The sequence below is a fragment of the Prionailurus viverrinus genome, chromosome D1 (genome assembly GCF_022837055.1).
Source record: "Prionailurus viverrinus isolate Anna chromosome D1, UM_Priviv_1.0, whole genome shotgun sequence".
Classification (NCBI taxonomy): domain Eukaryota; kingdom Metazoa; phylum Chordata; class Mammalia; order Carnivora; family Felidae; genus Prionailurus; species Prionailurus viverrinus.
The window spans coordinates 58,382,620-58,407,000 of NC_062570.1; the positions used below are offsets into that span (position 1 = coordinate 58,382,620).

General features: G+C 36.7%; 1 protein-coding gene across 2 annotated transcripts in view; it reads left to right on the plus strand.

The window, feature by feature from the left end:
• The window catches only part of RAB6A (RAB6A, member RAS oncogene family), an 86,220-nt gene that overhangs the window by 56,148 nt on the left and 5,691 nt on the right, over window positions 1-24,381 (plus strand). For both annotated transcript variants that reach the window (XM_047878228.1, XM_047878227.1), the window contains exons 5-6: window positions 1,060-1,171; window positions 8,460-8,553. In XM_047878228.1, the coding sequence (XP_047734184.1) occupies window positions 1,060-1,171; window positions 8,460-8,553 (206 nt within the window). The remainder of the gene's footprint in view (window positions 1-1,059; window positions 1,172-8,459; window positions 8,554-24,381) is intronic.

Genomic DNA, 24,381 nt, shown 5'->3' on the forward strand with positions numbered 1-24,381 from the left:
TAAAATTGTCTTTGTAAATTGGTTTATTATATATATCAGGCAATATTAAGCCATCATTCCATATAGTAGTCCATAATTTGTAGGAAAACCAGAATAGTGTCACATCTTAGACTTATTTCAAAAAGAGTGTTACATATACAAACTATTGATTTGCATTAGTGATACTATACATTTTTGTATATCTGCTAGAAGTCATACCTACTTAATAATTGCAATGGCAGAATTATAAGTTATAAGTTTGCATTCAGAGACCTTTGGGGGGGGGTATGTGCTATATGCAATCTTTCTTTTCTTGAAGCTTTACTTTGGGTTGCTACTTGTTTAAAACAATGTATGTTCATTGTGCATTGACAAGTTTTGCAGCTTTAAAATGTTTGTGCTTACTTTAACCAAATCAAGTGAAACCTGGTGTCTTTTTCTTTAAAAATGCACATGTGGTTAAAATATTAGTAAACTGTTTTCTGGAGCTGCTATAAAAAGTGTTTAAGTATTCTACTTAGAATTGGGTGCTAGGAAAGATGGATTTTGTTACAAGTGATTCTGGTGCATTAAACTAATAAACTTCAAGTTAAAGTGATCACAAACTGAATAAGCCGTGCAAACAGTGGTGTTTTAAAGCTATTTAAAGCTTTACAAATTTTCTGGATGTGTTGGGATTTACTGGCTGATATACTTTTGGAGATGCTTTCTTTGTCATGTTGGGTATGTGTAAGTAATCAAAAAAATGTTGTGGCAATGTGACACCATGTTATCTGCCGTAGCTGTCCTTAAATTTTAAAAAGTAATTTTTATTATATATGGTACATTGCATTCATTTGGTCATGTTCAAAATTTTTATACTATAAAAGGAACCTTGAGGACTTTATTTTTGTGATTTGTCACTGACAGTTGTACTCAGATAAAATGGAGTTATGTTGCAGGCACATTAAAAGTGGGTCCTAATGTGCCACCCCCCCTCCAACTTCCAGGGTTTGTTTTCGTTTATTTTTGCTTTTTCAGTCTGTCACTTGGGGAGACTTTGCGGTAACACTAATCTCTCTGTCCACCCTCCTATACCAGATGTTAACTCATTCCAGCAAACTACAAAATGGATTGATGATGTCAGAACAGAAAGAGGAAGTGATGTTATCATCATGCTAGTAGGAAATAAAACAGATCTTGCTGACAAGAGGTATAGAGTGATTTTGTATGTGTGTCAAATGTTTGATTTCTTCCTTAAACAACCTGTTATTTTTATTACTAAAGAATTGTTTTGAAAGGAGACATGTTTAATTCTTAAGTTTATACCCCCCTTTTCTTCAGTGTGAGAATCTGAAATATAAATGTAAACATTGAACATTTCCTTAAAGGAAAATGAGTTTTTTTGTTTTGTGTAAGCCGATGTGTAAATAGTTCTTGTGCAAGATTGTTTACATGTGGGGGGAAACAAAGATTGTTTACACACGAAGCTGGTAACTATTTTGCATTTTTTAGGCCTCATAAACATGAGCAGTATTTTGTTAAAGGACAAAATGTTTGAAGAAACAAATCCTATCTTTAAAAATTATTCATAATGATTAAATGCACACTCTTTTGGTAGACTTCTTATAAATATTCATTATAATTCAGTGGTGTAGTTTTTCTTTTCTTTTTATAAGTTGTATGGTTGAACCAGACTGTGTAGTTGAACTGAATAGCTTGATTGTAATACCTTAGTCAAATGAGCAAAGCCATATTCAAGTCACAGGATGCAAAATTATTAACATTCACTGTAGAGCCCATGGCTTGAATATCTGCCTTCAGCATCCTAAGTAATCTACTGGATAGTCTTTCTGCTTTAAATAGTCTTGACCATTTCACTTAATAGTAGAAGCTTTTACTATTGCTGTTTGTTTATTCATGAGATGGATATTGAAATTCGGGTATTGAATTTGTACTATTAATTAAAATGTTGCAAAGAAATCCAATATGTTCCAAGGCTTGTGCAAATGTTAAGCCCATTTCTTCCCATGGTACTTCATTTGGAATTGGCAGTACAGTGACAAAAAAGTTTTTCTTGATTTAAAAGTAAACTCAGAGTATAATCATTTTTCCTTTATGAAAATAATTGGACATCAATTGGCATCATAAATTTTCACTATTTTATTTATCTACACTATGAGAATTTAAAGATGATATAGGTATATATTCTTCTAGTAGAGAGTCTCTAGTTCTTTTATTTTCTTTTTTAATGTTTATTTTGAGAGAGGGAGAGAGTGCATGCGCGTGTGTGCAGGGGAGGGGCAGAGAGAAAGAGGGAGAGAAAATCCCAAGCAGGCTCCACACTGTCATCATGGAGCCCAATGCAGGGCTTGATCCCATGAACTGTGAGATCATGACCTGAGCTGAAATCGAGAATTGGATGCTTAACTGACTGAGCGCCACCCCCCCAATACTTTAATTTTTAAATAGAAAAATTGTGTATCTGAATTGTTTTAACAGGTAGAGTTAGCCAAATGGATGAGTATATCATCTTTTCTTTTATTGTGTAATATTTCAGTTGAGTACACAAATGCTAGAAAATTATACTTGAAGTAATTTTTTCTTCAAGGTAATGTATGTCCATTGGTTTGGAATTACTGCCTTTCTCAGCAATTTTTGCCAGACTATCACCCTTCAACTGTTAACATTTTTTAAAAATTAAAGCCTTGTTCATTCCACTAAATTAATTTTAAAATGAGTAAAAGATTTAAATGTTTGTTAAAAAAGAATTAGAAGAAAAATGTTTTGGTAGTGAGTGGGTGACCTTTTATAAGCATGACATGAAGAGCACCTGGGTGGCTCAGTGGGTTAAGTGTCTGACTTTGGTTCAGGCCATGATCTCACTGTTCAATAGTTTGAGCCCCACATTGAGCTCTGTACTGACAGCTCAGAGCCTGGAGCCTGCTTCAGATTCTGTGTCTCCCTCTCTTTGCCCCTCCCCCACTCACATTCTATCTCTCTCTGTCTCAAAAACAAACATTAAAAAATACTGTTTTAATAAGGGGAGCCTGGGTAGCTCAGTCGGTTGAGCGTCTGATTTTGGCTCAGGTCATGACCTCATGGTTCGTGAGTTCGAGCCCTGCGTCAGGCTCTGTGCTGACAACTCGGAGCCTGGAGCCTGCTTCAGATTCTATGTCTCCCTCTCTCTCTGCCCCTCCCCTGCTCATGATCTGTCTCTCTCTGTCTCAAAAATAAACATAAAAAAAATTAAAGAAATAAAAAATATTAATAAAAATTTTTTCTTAGAATCATGACATGAAACCCTAAAGCCATAAAGACAAAGATTGGTTAAGTCTGAATATTATTGATGTGAAGATCATATTTACCTGTTAGATCAGCCGTTATTCAGAAGATTGATAATACACAGTATTGACAAGAATTTAATAAACAAGAACTCTTCATATACTGAAAATGTAACTAATATATTGGGATGAAGCAGTTTAACAGTATCAGAATTTAAAATACTCATGGACTCAAACCCACCTCCAGTAATTGCACAGATACACCTGCACAAATGTGGGGAAAAAAATGAACATACAAGAATGTTTATTTCAGGGGCGCCTGGGTGGCTCAGTCAGTTAAGCGTCCGACTTCGGCTCAGGTCATGATCTCACAGTTTGTGTGTTCGAGCCCCACGTTGGGCTGTGTGCTGACAGCTCAGAGCCTGGAGCCTATTTCAGATTCTGTGTCTCCCTCTCTCTCTGCCCCTCCCCTGTTCACGCCCTCTTTCTCAAGAATAAATAAACATTAAAAAAAAAAAGAATGTTTATTTCAACATTATTTGTAATATTAAAAATTAAAATCAATCTAAATGTCCATCAGTAGCAGTAACATTTTATAAATGAAGTACACATAGCTACTAAAAAGAATGAGAGGAATTTATTGATGTCTAACACATGAAGCTTAAAAAATGATTTGATCAGTACGTATAGCATGATATTCTTTGTGGTAAAAAAAAAAAATCGATGGTAGGGGTGCCTGGGTGGCTTAGTCGGTTGAGCTTCCGACTTCGGTTGAGCTTCCGACTTCGGCTCAGGTCATGATCTCGCTCGTGAGTTCAAGCCCTGCGTCAGGCTCTGTGCTGACAGCTCAGAGCCTGGAGCCTGCTTTGGATTCTGTGTCTCCCTCTCTCTCTGCCCCAACCCATTCACATTCTGTCTCTGTCTCTCTCAAAAATAAATAAACATTAAAAAATTTTTTTTAAGAAAATTGATGGTAGATGTATATATATATTTTTTCTTTTATTTTTTAGAATAAATCTGTATAAGCATACATGGGACTTAACTGTCTCTACATCTTTGAGAAGGAGTAGGATTATGGAGGACTCTAATGTTAATGAGTGCCCTTTCTTTTTTTTAAAGGTTCGTTTATTTTTGAGAGAGAGAGAGAACAAGTGGAGGAGGGGCAGAGAGAGAGGGAGACACAGAATCTGAAGCAGGCTCCAGGCTTTGAACTGTCAGCCCAGAACCCGACGCAGGTTTTGAGCTCACGAACCGTAAGACTATGACCTGAGCCGAAGGCCAGTGATCACCCAGCTGAGCCACCCAGGCACCCCTAATGATTGCCCTTTTTAAAAATTACTTTGGTAATTAGGAGAAAAAGTTTTAATAAAAATGATTCAAAGTTAAATGTCTTTATCACATTGAGAATTACATTTGTTGTGTGTAAAAACTTGTAGAAAAGACCAGAGTATATCTGTTTCAGTGTTTCAAAATAAGCACCCTGATGCTCAATACTTTCTGTCCCCTGTAGCCCAGTGATTCCCAGATGTTTAAATTTTGAGAATCAGTGGGTAAATTGGCTTATTAGACCCTCTTTTAAGATTCTGGCTATAAAGGATCATGGTCAACTTTTTCAATTTTTGTTTTTTGTTTTTTGTTTTATTTAAATTTTAGTTAACTTACGGTGCTGTAGTTGTTTCAGCAGTTAAATTTGGGGGTTTTAGATCCTACTTTTAGATGCTGTGATTCAATGAGTTTAGAATGGTGTCCTTAAATCTGTATTTTAATGAATCTTCTAGCTGATTCTGACAAAATCATTGTATATGTATACCACATTTCCTTTATCCATTCATCCATCAATGGACATTTGGGCTCTTTCCATACTTTGGCTATTGTTGATAGTGCTGCTATAAACATGGGGGTGCATGTGTCCCTTCGAAACAGCACACCTGTATCCCGTGGATAAATGCCTACTAGTGCAATTGCTGGGTTGTAGGGTAGTTCTATTTTTAGTTTTTTGAGGAACCTCCATACTGATTTCCAGAGTGGCTGCACCAGCTTGTAGTCCCATGATTCCGACAAAATCAAACCACAGTTGGGACCATTGCTATAGCTGACCTTCAACCATTTGATTAGGGTGACTCCTAGTTTTAAAACTAGGAAGAATTTCTCTGGAATCCTTTACATGTAGGATAGTCATTCACTCATAGTAATCATTCATTCAGAAGTATTTATTGAGTACCACTTATGTTTCAGAAGATGCTACTCTAGGGTAGAATAGTAAACAAAAAAAGCCAAGTCTTCAAGGAAGTTTTATTTCAGAAAATGAACCAGGGAAATAAATAAGTCAAAAAAACCACATATTAAAAAAAAAAAAGCATGGTATGTTTGATAATGATAACATGCTAAAAGTACAAAAGAAAGCAGGGAAAAGAAATATGAAATGTCAGGTGTGAGTGTAAGATATTAGATGGAATAGAAATGGCAGACTTCATTGAGAAAATGGTGAGTTTTGAGTAAATATGCTAAGGAAGCAAGGGAGTCAACTATGCAGATATCCTGAGGAGGAAAAGGTTCTAAGCTGATGGCCCAGAAAATGCAAAATCCTTGAGTTGGGAATACATTTAGTTTATTTAAAGAACAGCAAGGAATCGTATATAGCTGGTGAGGAGAATAATGGAAAGCGTAGTAGGCAATGAGGTTAAAAAATAATAGTTTTTGAAAAAGACAATAAAGACCAGGTCAAGTAGGGCAAAGTTAAGACTCTGAATGAAATTGGAGGATTCATGGGGTGCCTGGATGGCTCAGTCAGTTGAGCAACTGACTTCGGCTCAGGTCATGATCTTATGGTTTGTGGGTTCAAGCCCCGCATCAGGCTCTGTGCTGACAGCTCAGAGCCTGGAGCCTGCTTCACATTCTGTGTCTCCCTCTCTCTCTGCCCCTCCCCACTCATGCTCTGTCTCTCTCTGTCTCAGAAATAAATAAACATTAAAAAAAAAAAATTGGAGGATTCAAGCAGAAGAGTAACTTTTCATAAATCACTGTTTGCTCTGTGGAAAATATGTAAGAGTAGAAGTGAAGAGAGTAATCCAGGCTGAAATCGAAACAAGAAATGATGATGACTTGGACCAGGGTAGTGGTAGCATGTGTAGTGATCAGTGGTCAAATTCAGATACATTTTTAAGATAGAACTATTGAAGATATACTCATGCAATGGATAGAATACATAATGATGGACAGAATATGGGGTGTGGGAGAAGGAGGAGTCAAGAATGATGCCTAGATTCTTGGCCTGATTAACTGTCATTAACTGAGATAGGGAGACACTTCATAAAGAGGTGGTTTAGGATGGAATATTATGACTTCAATTTTGGTCATTTTAAATTTAGAATTGCTATTAGATATTCTAATATGTAATTAGATGTCAGGTAGGCAATTGGATATATGAGCCTGGAGTTCAGAGCAGCAGTCCAGGCTAGTTAAATAAGTTTGGGATTAATCAGCATGTAGATGGGTATTTAAAACCATAATACTGCCTGGGATCACCAAGGGAGTAATTATAAATAGAGAAGAGGTCCAAAGAGTAAATTTTAGGGCGTCTGATAGAAGTGTTTTAAAGAAATGCACACTGTTGGGACACCTACATAGCTCAATCAGTTAAGCATCTGACTCTTAATTTTGGTTCAGGTCATGATCTCATGGTATGTGAGATTGAGCCCCATGTTGGGCTCTGCGCTGACAGCACGGAGCCTGCTTGGGATTCTCTCCCTCACCCACTCTCTCAAAATAAGTAAACATTTAAAAAAAAACCCACATTGTTGATATATTTAGGGCTAAAGGTCTGCAAATTGTCAACTTACTCTCCAGTGTATGTTTTTTTAAATTTATACACACACACACACACACACACACACACACACAAATACATAGAAATGATAAAACAAGCAGATGTAGTAAAACATTATTAACAGGTGGATTGCTATATAAGAGAATTTCTGTGCTGTTGTTCTCTTTGCTTAAGAATACTCATTTTCTTCTTTCCTAACTTTTCTAGAGAGTGGAGAATTTCTAGAATAATATCTTGTAGGCAAGAAGAGAGTGGAATCTAGTACAAAGGTGAAGTTTGGGGAGTAAGGACAGTTTCCTCCATAGTAGCAGGACTAGAAGTAGAATATAAGGGTACACACACATAGATTGGTGGATAGATGTGAGAGCTTGTGGAAATTCTCTTGCATTGCTTTGGCTTTCTGTGTTGTAGGAAGCTGAGTTTTCAGCTGATATTTTAGATCCATTTAATTAGAATATTTGCGTATTTATTACATATCTATATGCCAGCTAGGCACTAGGAACACCAAGATAAGTGACATAATCTTGTACTTAAAGAACATATTACAATTTGAGACACATTGCTGCTAATTATAATGTGTCACCAAATGCCCTATAAAATGTATCAAGAGAATTTAATATACATGCCTTTTGACTCCACTTAGAGAAATCCACAAAATCTATCCTAAAGAAAAGATCCACAGTGCATAAAATATTATGCACAAAGATATTTATAGCAACATTTTTCACAGTAGTATGAAATTTGAAAGAAAATTTTTTAGCATTTTTAACAGTTTGGGGGTGGTCACATAAATTATAGTAGCAAATTGACCAATTATCCAGTAATAAAAAGTTATTTTACATGAAGTTTTTAATCATAAGACTAAATGCTTATGATCTAATATTAAGAGAAAATAGCAGGCTATTAAGATTTTAAAAATAAAAAAATTACAGGATGAGGTCAGCCAAATAAAAGCAAATCATTAAAAAATGCCTTTTTAAAAAATTTTAGTTAGGTATAACATACACACAGAAGTACCCAAATTTTAAGTGTACTACAGCTTGATGAATTTTCAAACTATTCTTACCTGTATAACCAGCACACATACGAGGGAAGTTATTTTCATAGGCATCTTGGTGGCTCAGTTGGTTAAGCATCCAGCTGTTGGTTTCAGCTCAAGTCATGACCTTGCAGTTCCATGGGTTCGAGCCCTACATCAGGCTCCATACTGATGGCATGGAGTCTGCTTGTGATTCTCTGTCTCGCTCTCTCTCTGTCCATCCACCACTCGTGCTGTCTCTCTCAAATAAATAAACTTAACAAAAAGAAAAGTTATTTTCAGAATCTTGTTTATACTCTTTACAATAGCATCTTGCAAAAAGAGGAATTTATTTTTTGAATTTGTTTTACAGGCAAGTATCAATTGAGGAAGGAGAGAGGAAAGCCAAAGAGCTGAATGTTATGTTTATTGAAACAAGTGCAAAAGCAGGATACAATGTAAAACAGGTGAGTGTCCTTAGAGTATGGATAGAGGTTATCAAATTGAAAAGAGATGTTATAAAATAATTGTGGGAGTATTCTCTAGTGTAAGATTTTCTTTTGGTTGGTAACAGCAGACCTCATGAACTAGTAACATGATAAACAGTGAAAAAAGATAAATGTGACACAGTTTTTGCAAAAAGAGAAAAGGCTTGCCAAACTTTTCAGATTGTGCACAGGACAACTATTTCATTATGGTCGTAAGGTTGTAAACTTAACCATACCCTGCCTCCTATTGCATTGTTTCAAGGTAAAAAGTTTTTTTTTTTTTTTAATTTTAGAGTTTAATGACAAAAGAAAGTACCATGAGAAAATGCCATGAGAATGGTATTTTCCTTGTGGTTGTGAAAGTATATTCTGGTTACTTTATCCTTAATAACTGCTGCTTTTTTAACAGTGTTTATAACAGCAGTGTTTTGGGGGAGCTGGAAAATATGAAGAGACCTCACATTATCAAACTTCTCTAAAAGATGGAGTAGCCAAAAACTGAACTGCTTAATTTTCTAGGGCTGCATATCATATAGAGTAGTGGTCCCAGATTAATAGGATTTTCAAACCAATAAATTATTTTTTTTATTTCTAGGTGATCAGTAGAAGGTTAAAATAAAATCCTATAAACTGAATAAGTTGAGCTTTAAGAAAAATTTTATATATTATTTTCAGTTTTGACACTTTCTTTCCCATCTCTCCTTGTCTTGAGATATATTTAAGTAATTTTGAACTGTTACTAATTCCCTCCTTGTAGCATACTCTTCCATGGCTCTAAATCTTTGTTCATGGTGTTCTCTTTGATTAGAATGTTCAGTTTCTTTCTTGACTGATAACGTATTCATCCTTTTAAGTTTCATTTTAGATGTCAGCTCTTCAAAGACATTTTTTTTCCTGACATTCTTTACCATACTGTATCTACACGCTATTCTGTTTAGCAGTAAATGAGTTTTCTGTGTTTTCTCAGGCCCCTGACCTTTGTGAAACCACTGTCATAGAAGTTACCACGTTATACTGGAAATATTTCTCCCATCAAAATTATGTACTCCCAGAGCCTACCAATGTCTATGGAATTTAGAAAATGATATGTAGGGGCATCTGGGTGGTTCAGTTGGTTAAGTGTCTGACTTCAGCTCAGGTCATGATCTCATGGTTCATGGATTCTATCACCATGTTGGGCTCTGTGCTGACAGCTCAGAGCCTGGAGCCTGCTTCAGATTCTGTGTCTCCCTTTCTCTCTGTCCCCCTCCCCCACTCATGCTTTGTCTCTGTTTCTCTCTCTCTCACAAATAAACATTAAAAAATGTTAAAAAAAAAAAAAAAGAAAGAAAGAAAATGATAAGTAAATGAACCCATTGGAACCACAGATAATTTAACATTTTGAGTAATATTTGGGTGCCTGGTTGGCTCAGTCAGTTAAGCATCCAACTTCAACTCAGGTCATGACCTCGCAGTCTGTGGGTTTGAGCCCTGCATCGGGCTCTGTGCTGACAGCGCAGAACCTGGAGCCTGCTTGAGATTCTGTCTCCCTCTCTGTCTCTGCCCCTCCCCCACTCATGCTCTTTCTCTTTCAAAAATAAATAAAACTTCAAAAAAAATTTTTGAGTAATAGAAGTAATTAGCACAATTATTATCATCTGTCACTGTTCTAGGACAAAGCAGTGGGTAGCCTCATCTAGCTTTTTCTATTACAGACATTTTGATAAGGATATGAGCTAGTTGCTTATATGTCAAAGTATGGCCTTTGGGACATCTTTCAGGCTGGGTTAATGTCTGAAGGAATTGCTGTGGCCCTCTAGTCCTAACCCTGAGAAGTCTCATAGGTTTGGAGGTCTAAAGTCCTCAGCATACAGTGGTCACTAGTGACAGCTAGCATCTTGATGATATTTAATTGCTTCTAAGTTTAGGTAACTCTCAGGATGTTGAGAAAATGAGGTATGTCATTCATTTGCTATTTTATAAGCACATTATTTCTTAATAGTTTTATTGAAGCATAATTTCCATACCACAAAGTTACTTGTTTTAAATGAATAATTCAGGGTTTTCTTGCTTTTTTTTCTTCTAATTTTTAAAATTTTATTTAAATCCAAGTTAGTTAACATATAGTGTAATAATGATTTCAGGAGTAGTATTTAGTGATTCATCAGTTACTTACCCAGTGCTCATCTCAACAAGTGCCCTTCTTAATGCCCATCACTCATTTAGCCCATCCCTCCACCCAGCAGCCCTCCAGCAACCCTGTTTGTTCTCTGTATTTGAGTCTCTTATGGTTTGCCTCCCTCTCTTTATCTTATTTTCCTTCCCCTTCCCCTGTGTTCATCTGTTTTATTTCTTAAATTCCACATACGAGTGAAATCATATATTTATCTTTCTCTGACTGACTTATTTTACTTAGCATAGTACATTCTGGTTCCATCCATGTTGTTGCAAATGGCAAGATTTCTTTCTTTTTGATCGCTGAGTAATATTCCTGTGTGTGTGTGTGTGTGTGTGTGTGTGTGTGTGTGTGTGTGTGCGCGCGCGTGCGTGCGTGCGGATACACCACATCTTCTTTATCCATTATCAATTGATGGACATTTGGGCTCTTTGTATAATTTGGCTATTGTTGATAGTGCTGCTATAAACATTGAGGTGCATGTGCCCCTTCAAATTAGCATTCTTGTATCCTTTGAATAAATACCTAGTAGTGCAGTTGCTGGGTTGTAGAATAGTTCATTTTAATAGGTGTGAGGTGATATCTCATTGTGGTTTTGATTTGTATTTCCTTGATGATGAACGATGTTGAACATCTAGGGTTTTTTTTAGGGAATTTATAGAATTGTGCAACCATTACCTCAATTTGATTTTAGAACTTTTTCAGCATTTGGCACATAATTTTTTCTAAAAGCCTGACCCATACAAACACTAGATATAGCTAGCCAGTGATAACGAAGGGAGAATTCTTTTACAAAACAATCTTACTCTGAATTCAAAACCTATTTGCTACTTTATTATTTCTCCTTATTTATTTGTTTTATTTTAATGTTTATTTACTTATTTTGAGAAAGAGAGAAAGAATGTGCAAGCATGAACAGGGAAGGGGCAGAGAGAAAGAGAGGGAGAGAGAGAATCCCAAGCAGGGTCCATACTGTCAGTAAGGAGCCTGACCTGGGGATCGATTCCACAAACTGCAAGGTCATGACCTGAGCCAAAATCAGGAGTCAGATGCTCAACTGACAGAGCCACGCAGGTGCCCCTATTTCTCCTTATTTAGATATATCTGAATATGTGATCTTGCTGAAGTGCCTAATTCTACTGGGACTTGATTTTATTGTCTTTTAAATACAAATATGATTAAAATTAATGTTTTCAAATTTGGAAGAGAGCTAGCTGCCTTCGGTTTTGTTTTGTTTTTTTTTTTTTGTAGCTTCTTTCTTAACTCATGAAAACCATTACTTTGCATTTTATAGGGACTACCATAGTAATAGAATTTTATTTCAATATTTATAGACCTTTGCTTTGTAATCTTGCATAATTTAGTTAAGACAAAAATCCTGGAACCACTCTCCCTCTCCCCCACCAATTAAGACAGTGAAACCAAAAAATGAATTTAAATCTTACATTAATAAGCACATTTAAATAATAGGTTCACATCTTTCCCTTTGTCAGTGATTAATCATATGGAGTATATTTCTGTCATGTAGGAAAATTACTGGTTGATTTTAAATTTTAGCTAAAAAATACATCTCACTATAATGGGTTGTCTTTTCCTTGAATTCGTTTTTATAAAGGACCTTAAAACTCAACAAATAGGGTATCATTTAAAGTGTTAATTATTTAAATGACTAGAAATGGAAGAAATGTTTTTTTTTTCTTGTGGTTGCATTCACAAACTACCCCGAAGTTTAAAAGTCAAAAAACATATCCTTTGATATCACTTAATATATTGGCCATATGGAAATATTTAAAAAAAATTTTTTTAATTTTATTTATTTTGAGAGAGAGAGAGAGAGTGAAGGCAGGGGAGGGCCAGAGGGAGAAGGAAAGAGAGAATCCCAAGGAGGCTCCGCACTGTCAGCACAGAGCACTATGTGGGGTTCAAACTCACAAACCATGAGATCATGACCTGAGCCAAATTCAAGAGTGAGTGAGATGCTTAACCAACTGAGCCACCCAGGCAGCCCTGAAATATTCAGATTTTTTAAAAATAAAGCCTAAGTCAAATCTACTTACTCCTGACTTTGGGCAGTAAACTTTGTGTGGCTGGAGTTCAGTGCCTGTTTTGCAAATCTAATGTTTATCATGCCTTTGGAAACGTTGGCAGTAGGGGAAAAAACCTTAGTGACAAGTTTTCCCTAAGACAGATATTTTTGAAACTCATATAGCATACTATTGAGATTAAGAATGTGTTTTTCCTCAATCCTATTATCTTTGGTAGAGAGTAGAATACCTGATATCCAAACAAAGGTAAGAAAGTACAGAGGTTTTTAGAATGGCACATTGTCCCCAGGAAGATCTCCTACCATTAAAGAATTGCTTAATGGTTTTAAACTTTAATGTGGATAGTAGTTTCCTGGAAACATATATAAAATAACAGGTTCCTGGGGCACAACTTCTGGATATTGATTCAGTAAGTCTAGGATAGTGCCCTAAAAATCTACATTTTTACACGAATTTCAAGAAGTTTCTCATGCAAACTATACTTTGTAAGAAGATCTATTAAGCCATGGAGATGGTTCAGCAAGTATTTCAAATGTATTCATTTTGATAGGACAAATATTGATTCTCTAACCCTTGCTCGATACAAAAGACAGATTTCCTACACTTAAAAGACCCTGTCTTGTGTACAGCCAAAATAAGGAATTATACACATATCCCGGTGCCAAAATGTGTCTCCATGCAGTAGGAGAACAAACCTGTGAAACTCATTTCTTTTGACTCATTTGTATTCAAGTCTTATAAGCAGTCATTTGGATACCTACTCTTGTTGATTCTCCTGTATTAAGGCCCTGTTGTCTATTGCCTTGCCTGCTGCCATAGCTTATTAACTGACATCTGCCTTCAGTCTTGCCCCACTTGAGATTACTCTCCATCCTGTTATCACGGTCTTCGTTTTTAAATACACATTTGAGGGGTGCCTGGGTGGCTCAGTCGGTTGAGCGACCAACTTTGGCTCTGGTCATGATCTCACGGTTTGTGAGCTCGAGCCCCGTGTCAGGCTCTGTGCTGACAGCTCAGAGCTTGGAGCCTGCTTCTGATTCTGTGTCTCCCTCTCTCTCTGCCCCTCCCCCACTCATGCTCTGTCTCTCTCTGACCCAGAAATAAATAAACATTAAAAAAATTTTTTTTTAAAAATACACATTAGAACAGGTTACTTATGAATTTTATCCTTAATTTTAAGCAAAGTCCTTAGTATGCTATGCCCTGCTATTCAAAATCTTGGCCCCCGTATACATTGCTATCTTGATCTTTGGCCACTATATACCCATACTATACTGCTCAAAGTCTCCTGGGTTTACTGTGTTCCCATATTGCCATTGTATGTTACTGTCCCTCTGTAAAATACTATTTCTTCTCTACCTGCTATTTGTAATTTAAAAAGTCAGTTCAGACATAATCAAATTTAGATTAAATGCCTTTCCTAATAATTGAAGTAGCACTCCTTACTTTTAATATAGAAGTTTTTTTGTCAGTTCTGCCTCCCACCATAATGAACTCAATAAATGTTCATTGAATAAGAGAATAATATGCTGTATTTTTTTAACAGATGCTTAGAGCTGCCATGTTATGCTATAAGAAAAAGATCTACTTAATGAGCTTGACTCTGTCTTAAGAATTTTCATAGACTGAACAAGTGTAGAGAATCTAGGTTACATGAGAAATTGTCCTTCATTCAGTATTTTGACTGCAACTTAGATGTAGATACTCCTACATCTTGAGTTTCTTTGAATTTAGGTAAACATATATTGAACTTTTTTCCCATTAATTTTTTTATTGAGCTAAACACTTGTATACAGTGAAATACACATATCTTAAGTTTACAATTAGATGAATTTTGATAAGTGTATATGTGGATGTAATGACTACATCAATGAAGATACAGAAATATGTTATTTAATTTGCAAAAATTTGAAGCATTTCTAGATACCTATACTATTCCAGCTTCTGATTTAATTCTGTTGTGGTCAGAGAATATACTATGTAACATTTCAGTCATTCATAATTTATTGATATTTGTATTATGGCCTACCATATGGCCTGTCTTGGTGAAGGTTCCATGTATACTGGAAAATAATGTTTCTGTACAGTTGTCAGGTATAATGTTTTTAGATCTCAGTTATATCAAGATGGTTGATAGCATTGTTCAAATCTTGAAGAGTTTACTAATTTTTGTCTGTAGTTCTATCAGTTACTGAAGGGGGAGGTATTAAATGTACAACATTTGTATTTGCCTGTTTTGCCACTTAGTTCTGTCAGCTTTTATTTCATGTATTTTGAAGTTCTGTTATTCAGTGCATACATATTTAGGATTATTATTGTCTTCCTAATGCTTTCACTTTTTTTTTTTTTTTTTAAATTTTTTTTTTTTTAACGTTTATTTATTTTTGGGACAGAGAGAGACAGAGCATGAACGGGGGAGGGGCAGAGAGAGAGGGAGACACAGAATCGGAAACAGGCTCCAGGCTCTGAGCCATCAGCCCAGAGCCCGACGCAGGGCTCGAACTCCCGGACCGCGAGATCGTGACCTGGCTGAAGTCGGACGCTTAACCGACTGCGCCACCCAGGCGCCCCATCTTTCACTTTTTAAGTCTTCACAAATGTTCCTCTTTATCTCTAATAATACTCCCTTGTCTCCAATTTTTTATCTGATCTTATATAGCCACACTAGCTCTCTTATTGCTATTGTTTGCTTGGTATATCTTTTTCCTTGTAAAGTGGATTGCTTTTAAATGGCATATAGTTGCATCTCACTTTTTTAAAAAATCCAGTCTGAAAAATCTCTACTTTTTAATTAGAGTATTTGGTTTATTTAGATTTAATAAATAGTTGGGTTTATGTCTGTCATTTGCTCTTTGTTATCTGCTTGCCCCTCTGTCATTTTTAGTTTAATCAGATATTTTTATATTGTAATTTAATTCCTCTTTATTTTTAGCTAAACCTTTCATAACTTTTTTTTAGTGGTTGCATTAGGGATTATACTAGAGTGTATATACCATTTCATCCTTTGCACCTATGCACCTATCCTTTGTGTTATTCTTGCCACACATTTTATATTTACATACATCATGGCCCCCATAATAAATGTCTTAATTTTTGCTTTAAATGATAATTAAGAGGGGCATCTAGGTGGCTCTGTTGGTTAAGTGTCTGACTTCAGCTCAGGTCATGATCTCACAGTTTGTAGGTTCCAGCCACGCATCAGGCTCTGTGGTAACCACTCAGAGCATGGAGCCTGCTTGGGATTCTGTGTCTCCCTCTCTCTCTCTCTGCCCCTCCCCCTCTTGAGCTCTGTGTCTCTCTGTCTCTCAAAAATAAATAAAAACGCTAAAATTTTTTTTAATTTTTTTAATGTTTATTTATTTTTGAGATAGAGACAGAGCATGAGTGGGGGAGGGGCAGAGAGTGAAGGAGACAGAATCTGAAGCAAGCTCCAGGCTCTGAGCTGTCAGCACAGAGCCCGATGCAGGGCTCGAACTCACAGGCTGTGAGATCATGACCTGAGCTGAAGTCGGACGCTCAACTGACTCTGAGCCACCCAGGCGCCCCTAAAAAATTTTTAAATAAATAAACAGTAATTAAGAGAAGAAAAGGACAGCTTTTTCTGTTTACCCATATATTTACCATTTCTAGTGCTCCTCATTCCTTCTTACAGATAGAAATTTCACCTGGTATCACTTCCCTTTAGCATATATACCTGTCTTTACTGTTTTTTCTTTTAATGTTTATTTATTTATTTTGAGAGAGAGAGTGTGAGTGGAGGGGCAGAGAGAGAGGGAGAGAGAATCCCATGCAGGCTCTACACTGCCATTTCAGAGCCCAACATGGGGATTGATGTCATAATCCATGAGTTCATACCTGAGCCAAAATCAAGGAAACTTAACCTTATGGTTTTTGTGGGTTTTCTTTTTTTTAACACTTATTTTTGAGAGACAGAGCACAAGCAGGGGAGGGGCAGAGAGAGAGAAGGAGATACAGAATTCAAAGGAGGCTCCAAGCTCTGAGCTGTCAGCACAGAGCCCGACATGGGACTCAAACCCACGAACCATGAGGTCATGACCGGAGCTGAAGTCAGATGCTTAACCAACTCAGGCACCCCAACCTTACTGTTTTTTATTAAGGTCTCCTGGTGATGAATTTGCTCAGCTTTCACTTAGCCTAAAAGGCCATTTTAAGAATACTTCTATAGGTAATGTGTCATTTTTAAGTATTTTTCCTCCATTTTCTTCTTTCTTCTTCTTCTGGAATTCCAATGGCACATCTGTTAAATGGCTTGATATTATCCCACTGGTCATTGAGGCTTTTGCTCATTGTTTTTATCCTGTTTTTACTCTTTCACATTGGATAATATTCTTGATGTGTCTTTTTTTTTTTTTTTTTTTAATTTTTTTTTTCAACGTTTATTTATTTTCGGGACAGAGAGAGACAGAGCATGAACGGGGGAGGGGCAGAGAGAGAGGGAGACACAGAATCGGAAACAGGCTCCAGGCTCCGAGCCATCAGCCCAGAGCTTGATGCGGGGCTCGAACTCACGGACCGCGAGATCGTGACCTGGCTGAAGTCGGACGCTTAACCAACTGCGCCACCCAGGCGCCCCTCTTGATGTGTCTTAAAGTTCACCAATCCTTTTCTTCTGTATCCAAACTGCTATTGAGTCCATCCAGTGAATTTATCGTTTCAGATACCGTACTCAGTCATAGATTTGTCCTTTATTTCTTTACATTTCCATATCTCTTTTGGAATACTCCAATGTTTGATAATTGTGGCATTGTTACCTTCAAGTCCTTGAACATACCTATAGTAGTTGCTTTGAAATTATTGTCTAATCCAACATATGAGTCATCTCTGAGTCTGTTTCTACTGGCAGTTTTTCTCTTGCCTTTAGGTTAAATTGTCCTGTTTCTTTATGTGTCTAGTAAGTTTTGGTCGTATGCTCAGCATTGTGTATAATACATAGAGACTGTGCTTTCTGTTACTTTTCTCTGCAAAATGCTGAGTTTTATTATGGCAGTGTTTTATATTGCTGACTGATCACCTTGAACCTGTGGGATCTTAATGTTATGTTTTGCTTTGATGGATCTGTAGAAAGCCTGTAGTATTTATCAAGCTTTTTCTGTTTTTGTGGGATTCAGACTCTAAACTTTATCCCTGAAGCAGGCAGTAACTAAAGTCTGCTCATTTCTTCCTGCTTTCTAGCTATTGTTTTCAGATGGACTCCTTGTAGTGTCTCCTACATATGTACCATTAAAGAGTCAACTGAGATCTGCAGGAAATTTGTATGTAGACTTTAGGGTTCCTCCTCTTGGCTTGTTCCTTTTTGTTATTTCCTTTCTCAGTCCAGCCACACTAGCAGTCTACTGGCACCTCAAACCTTTAAAATTCTAGTTTTCTGCATAAGCTCTCACCACCCCAATTTGTACAGGCCCAGTAGGAATAGCTCTTGGGAAAACCTGTATAAACATGGATGCTACCCAGTGAATGTGAGTTCCCTTCTTCCCAGGGTTGAATTCCCCCTAATTCGTATCTGCTTTTTGTTGCTCTTAAGAACCTTTAAATAGTTGGGTTTTTTTTATAGTTTCTCCAGAGTTAATAATTGCTATCTGCAAGAGTGTTAGTCCTATACAAGCTAGACTGCTATTACCAAAACTGGAGTTAATATTAAATTTATGGGGGTAAAACTTAATATATCTGATCAATGTAACAACTATTTAGCATGTACATGCTTAGTTTTATTTTGTTTTTTTTAACATGGAAAGCTAGTTTATTCCTGAATTCTGTATGTTATCTAATAACAAAATAGATTTATTACTTAAATTATATATTCAATAAGTAACACATATTGGCTGAAATTATTATGAAGAAATAATCTCAGACTCCTGAGTTTTTGTTGTAGGTCAGTCACTACTCAGAATTGGTCCTGGTGGTCAGAAATTCACCAGGTAAATTTCACAGTTCAGTCACTATCTTGGAAAACACTGGGGATCACAGTCTTACATGCCAGTTAAGTAAGCATTGTGTGTGTTTGTTCAGCTGTATATGTTTTCAAAAGCACAATTACTTTTGATGATTGTGCATTGTACTGATTTTGACAAAATCATCATGTGTTTTCACTGGAAGGTACGTAGTAGTCTTACCATATAGAGGATATGTTTATCAGTATTAAAGGTACCATCTGGTTGTATTTTCCATGCACAGAGATGTTTTCTAGCTTTCTGCTCATCTGCTAATTGGATTCCTTCTCCCTACTCCCTTATATACTGGATTATAATATACATAATAAAAGCTGAAAATGGGCTTTCTCTGTTGCTCCATTTACTTTTTAAATAATTTGGGCACCTGGGTGGTTCAGTTGGTTAAGTGTCCAACTTCAGCTCAGCTCATGATCTCATGGTTTATGAGTTTGAGCCCTGTGTCAGGCTCTGTGCTGACAGCTCAGAGCCTAGAGCCTGCTTCAGATTCTGTTTCTCTCTCTCTCTCTTTCTCTGCCTTTCTTCCTCCCTCTCTACCCCTCCCCCACTTGTGCTCTGTCTCTCTCATAAATGTAAAAAATTTATAAATAATTCTGGGAGAGATTTTATTAATGCATCATTAGTGTCTGACCATGGTTCAAGCGATTGGGCCTTAATGCCTGTGAATTCTGGCTTAAAATAAAGCAGATTTATTCCTGCACAGTACTGCTCTTCTGTGCATAAGCCTTGCTCTTTTTTTTTTTTTTTTTTTTTTAATGTTTATTTTTGACAGAGCATGTGAGTGGCGGAAGGGCAGAGAGAGGGATACACAGAATCCGAAGCAGGCTTGAGGCTCTGAGCTGCCAGCACAGAGCCCAATGTGGGGTTCAAACTTAGGAACTGTGAGATCATGCTCTGGGCCAAAGTCGGCCACTTAACTGACTTGAGTCACCCAGGTGCCCCAGCCCTTTGCTCTTTAATCTGGTTTAAGCATTCAACTCTAAGATCCTGTTTATGTCTTAAAGAATATTGTCATAGTTGTTTTTTTTTTTTAATAAAAATACTATCAGGGCTAGAACTATAATAACTAATACTACCTCACACAATCATTTGTATTATGTAAGATATTTAAGTAATATTTTTGATTGCATTCAATATTTCATAAAAAGATAGTCTATGGAAAAAATTTTATCCCTCTTTTTTCTGTTTTTTAAAATGCAGTAATATTGCTTTCTTTTTTGAAAGTGGTATGGTGTTTAAATTGCTGAAGGAAATGGTAATGAGAAAGTAATTATTTAAGGCTTCACCTGACTTTTCATCTGAGAATTAGTACATTCTTTTAGTGGAGTATTAAGTGTGTGGGTGTCACCTTTCCTATTATATTCTATAATTTTACAGTACTGGGAAATGGGAAAAGAACAGAAATACTTCTTGATCTTTAACTTCTAAACTCATCAATGCTTGTCAGAAGAAAAACATCTTATATGAAAGAAAGTAAGGACTTCGTGAAAAATTAGTGATAGCTGATGTGCATCAGTGCTAACAGATCAATGAAAGCTTGCATGTGTACAGGGGGGTTGCACACATGCACGTGTGTGTGTAAATTATATTTACCTTACTTTAAGCATTGGTAGGGATAGTGTATTTTCTATACCAGTCTATTCCATGTCTGCCTTAGTTCTTGATCAGAACTTTTATCTTCTACTTTTATCATGTACCTTAAGCCACAAGTATCAATTACCTACAGTATGTAAGACCATCGTAGGTTCCTTGGAGAACTTAAAGTTATGTAAAATATGATTCTTGATTTCTAAAAAACTTATGATACAGTTGAGAAGAGTCACATTCTCATGAAAACTATATAGTAAAGGGTAAGTAGTACATGATAAATGCCTAGCCAATGCTACAGAGACAGTAAGATTCACAGTAATTATTGAGATATAAAATCAGTTCTGGCACAAGGAGGTGTATTTGTTGAAGAAATGAATAAGATCACATACAGGTAGGATGATCAAGGAAGGCCCCATGCTTAGTCATCTGTGATTCCTAATAAAGCAAGAGCTCTATTAGCATATCATTGACATTTAAAAAATGGATTTTCCTTTAATGATTATTTAAGACAACTTAATCCTCTAAGGTTTTTTTCCTTCCTGTCTTACATATGTTTCTGTAAGGATAGAACTTTGCTTTTATAAAAAGCTTTTTCTTGGCTCATTTTAAGGATGTCCTGAGTTGAGTTTAGGTTAATGGCATCAGTTCTTTTAATCTAATTGAAATATTTTGAGGGAACACTAAAATTTTCAAATACACTGGTTAAAACTAGGGGCGCCTGGGTGGCGCAGTCAGTTAAGCGTCCGACTTCAGCCAGGTCACGATCTCGCGGTCCGTGAGTTCGAGCCCCGCGTCAGGCTCTGGGCTGATGGCTCAGAGCCTGGAGCCTGTTTCCGATTCTGTGTCTTCCTCTCTCTCTCTGCCCCTCCCCCATTCATGCTCTGTCTCTCTCTGTCCTAAAAATAAATAAACGTTGAAAAAAAAATTAAAAAAAACTATAGGTAAATTTAAAAAAAATTTTTTTTTACTGTTTATTTATTTTTGAGCAAGAGTGAGCAGGGGAGGGGCAGAGAGAGAGGGAGACACAGAATCTGAAGCAGGCTCCAGGCTCTGAGCTGTCAGCACAGAGCCTGATATGGGGCTCAAACTCACAGACTGTGAGATCATGACCTGAGCCTGAGTCAGATGCTTAACTGACTGAGCCATCTGGGCACCCCTAAACATTTTAAGTCCTTGAAAATGGATTAAGTTTTTATGTCTGTGATTTGTGTGTAATAATAGTATTTCACAAAGCAAACTCCTCTTACTCAGGATTATTAGCTGTTTCTTCACACAGGCCTTTCCACAATGCTTTTCCATATAGAAGACACTTCTATTTATACTAGGCAACATAAGGTAGTAGAAAAAAATATGAATTTTGGAGTCTTGGCTCTGCTATTTTATTTGGTGTATTGTAAATTCTCTCTTCAGCCTTAGATTTCTATAAAATGAGGACACTAATATGTTCCTCATAGGAAGATACTAAAATGAGAAAACATGAAGATTCTACAAAGTAGCCACTCAGTATTAGCTTCTTTCTTGCTTTATTTGATGATTACTTCACACTCCTTACAAATTAGTATTACAGCATTGGTCTTTAACCATGGCTGCACATTAGAATCATCCAGAGATCTTTTAATGAATGGTAAGGGCCCAGTCCAACCCCAAATTAGTTAAATCTATTTTTGGCAGTAGGACCCAAACATCTGGTTTTGTTTTTAGTTTCCCAGGTAATTCTGATGCATGGTAGGTATCAAGAATCACTGGTCTAGAGGGAATGATTTCACACATAACCTTTCAAGGAAATTCCTAACATAACTTTTTTCTAATTATTTGCAAAGGTATAATAATAGTAAGTTGAACTTCACAACTGTAGCCCCATTTTTATTAGAAAGAATCTAAGGATTAGAGAAATTAATATCCTTGAGGTCACAAAGCTATAATAACGGGGAAGTTAGTATAGTTTCTTAGCTCAAATTTTATACTCTTTCTAGAAACACATTAAAAACTGTGTTATATTATGAGAATAGGTAGACAGGTAAGAATATAATAATACCCTCTCTAGTACCCTCATTAGATATGTACTTTTTTTTTAAGCATCAAAACTTAAAAACCATTTTATTCCATTTTCACAGAAAGTAAATAAACCTTCCCAGTGTCTCCACACACACAAAAAATCCATTTTTTAAATGATTTTTTTTAACATTTTTTTTTCAACGTTTTTTTAATTTATTTTTGGGACAGAGAGAGACAGAGCATGAACGGGGGAGGGGCAGAGAGAGAGGGAGACACAGAATCGGAAACAGGCTCCAGGCTCCAGGCTCCGAGCCATCAGCCCCAGAGCCTGACGTGGGGCTCGAACTCACGGACCGTGAGATCGTGACCTGGCTGAAGTCGGACGCTTAACCGACTGCGCCACCCAGGCGCCCCTTAAATGATTTTTTTTAATGTTTGTTTATTTTTGAGAGAGAACATGTACACAAGTTGGGAAAGGGCAGAGAGAAGGAGTACAGAGGATCCAAAGCAGGCTCCACACTGACAGTCGAGAGCTTGATGCAGGACTCGGATTTGCAAACTCCAAGATCATGACCTGAGCTGAAGTCGGACCCTTAACTGTCTGAGCCACCCAGGCATCCCCCGCAAAAAATCCAATTTTAAGCTAGCCTGTAATAAACTTTGACATTCTTAAGAGCCGAAAAGGTTGTACATTTTGAACACATAAACAGTTTAATAAATATTTCATGTCAGAAGCGAACTATGAGATCTTAGGAAAGATTTCTAGATATTCCTAAGTAAGAACATTTCATTTCTGCCCTGATATTTTCAGGTCTTTCCCAACTCCCACACCTTTCCCACCAGTTTTAAGTAGCTTCTTAAAGCAGAATTTTACACCTGTTAGTGTTTTGCTATAGTCCTAGAATTCACTGCCAGATTTCATAATGTGGAAAAATTTTGTTTCCCTAGCCCACAGGGCTAGGCTAGTCTCTAGTAGAAATAGAGCTACTGTTTATTATAGATTTTCTGTATAACATATTGGTTCTCAGCAATTTACCTAATGATTTCCCTTAATTTCCACAATAATCTAGTCAGTTAAGTATACTATTATTTTAAGCCCATTTTACGGATGAGAAAACTGAGGAACAGAAAAAAGACCTGTCCCCTAAGTGGCCTGCCCACAATATAAACTTTGCACTTCACCTTTTAGCTTTTAGGGTTTTGCCATTCCTCCCTTTCACTTTCAATATGTGCTTTGTAGATCTTTGTAGCCATAGTAAAATAAATAGAACCCCGGACAAAATTCCTTATGCAAACTGCAGTTTTTAGTGCCTACTTTTACCTGCAGGACAAAGTTAATATGCTTACCAGAACGTTCTTAGTCTGGTCTTTAATACAGACAGCTTCTTTCTAATCCTTTTATATATTCTGTGCCTGTAGCCAGTCTGGACTACCTAAATACTCTTGAATATACCTTGTGCTTTTCTCTGAACATGGTTCAGGGATTTGATTGTCTAGCAGCAGACAAATGTGGTGCTAGATCAAACTGTGCATCCTGGAAATTCATTCTATAATGGTGATATTCAGTCTTGGCCTCAGTGATTTTCACACTTAGCTGTGTAGCCATAATGTATAGTCCCCACATTTCTGATTTCAGTAGATTCAGGCACAAGGGGGAATATTGAGGCTAGCCCTTACTTTAGTACATCTCTAAAATGCCACTAAACCTTAAAGAACCAAAACAATTATACTTTTTCTCAAGTCTTCCCTAATCCTATCCCACCAGACTGTTGCCTACAGATGAAAATTTTGTCGTTTTCTGTATTCCTTTCCCTAAACAGATTAAGGTTCCAGTCTTTCATCCCTTTGCTGGCCTTCTATTGTTTCTGTTCCTTCTCACTTTAATTCAGCAACATTTGTGGAACACTTAAACTCTGAGTACTTGGCATAGTGAAATACAACCAAGTGATTTTTTTTTTTTTTTTTTTTTTAAAGAGAGGGCAAGGGAGAGGGGCAGAGGGAGAGAGAATCTTAAGCAGGCTGCATGCTTAGCATGGAGCCCCATGCAGGGCCAAGT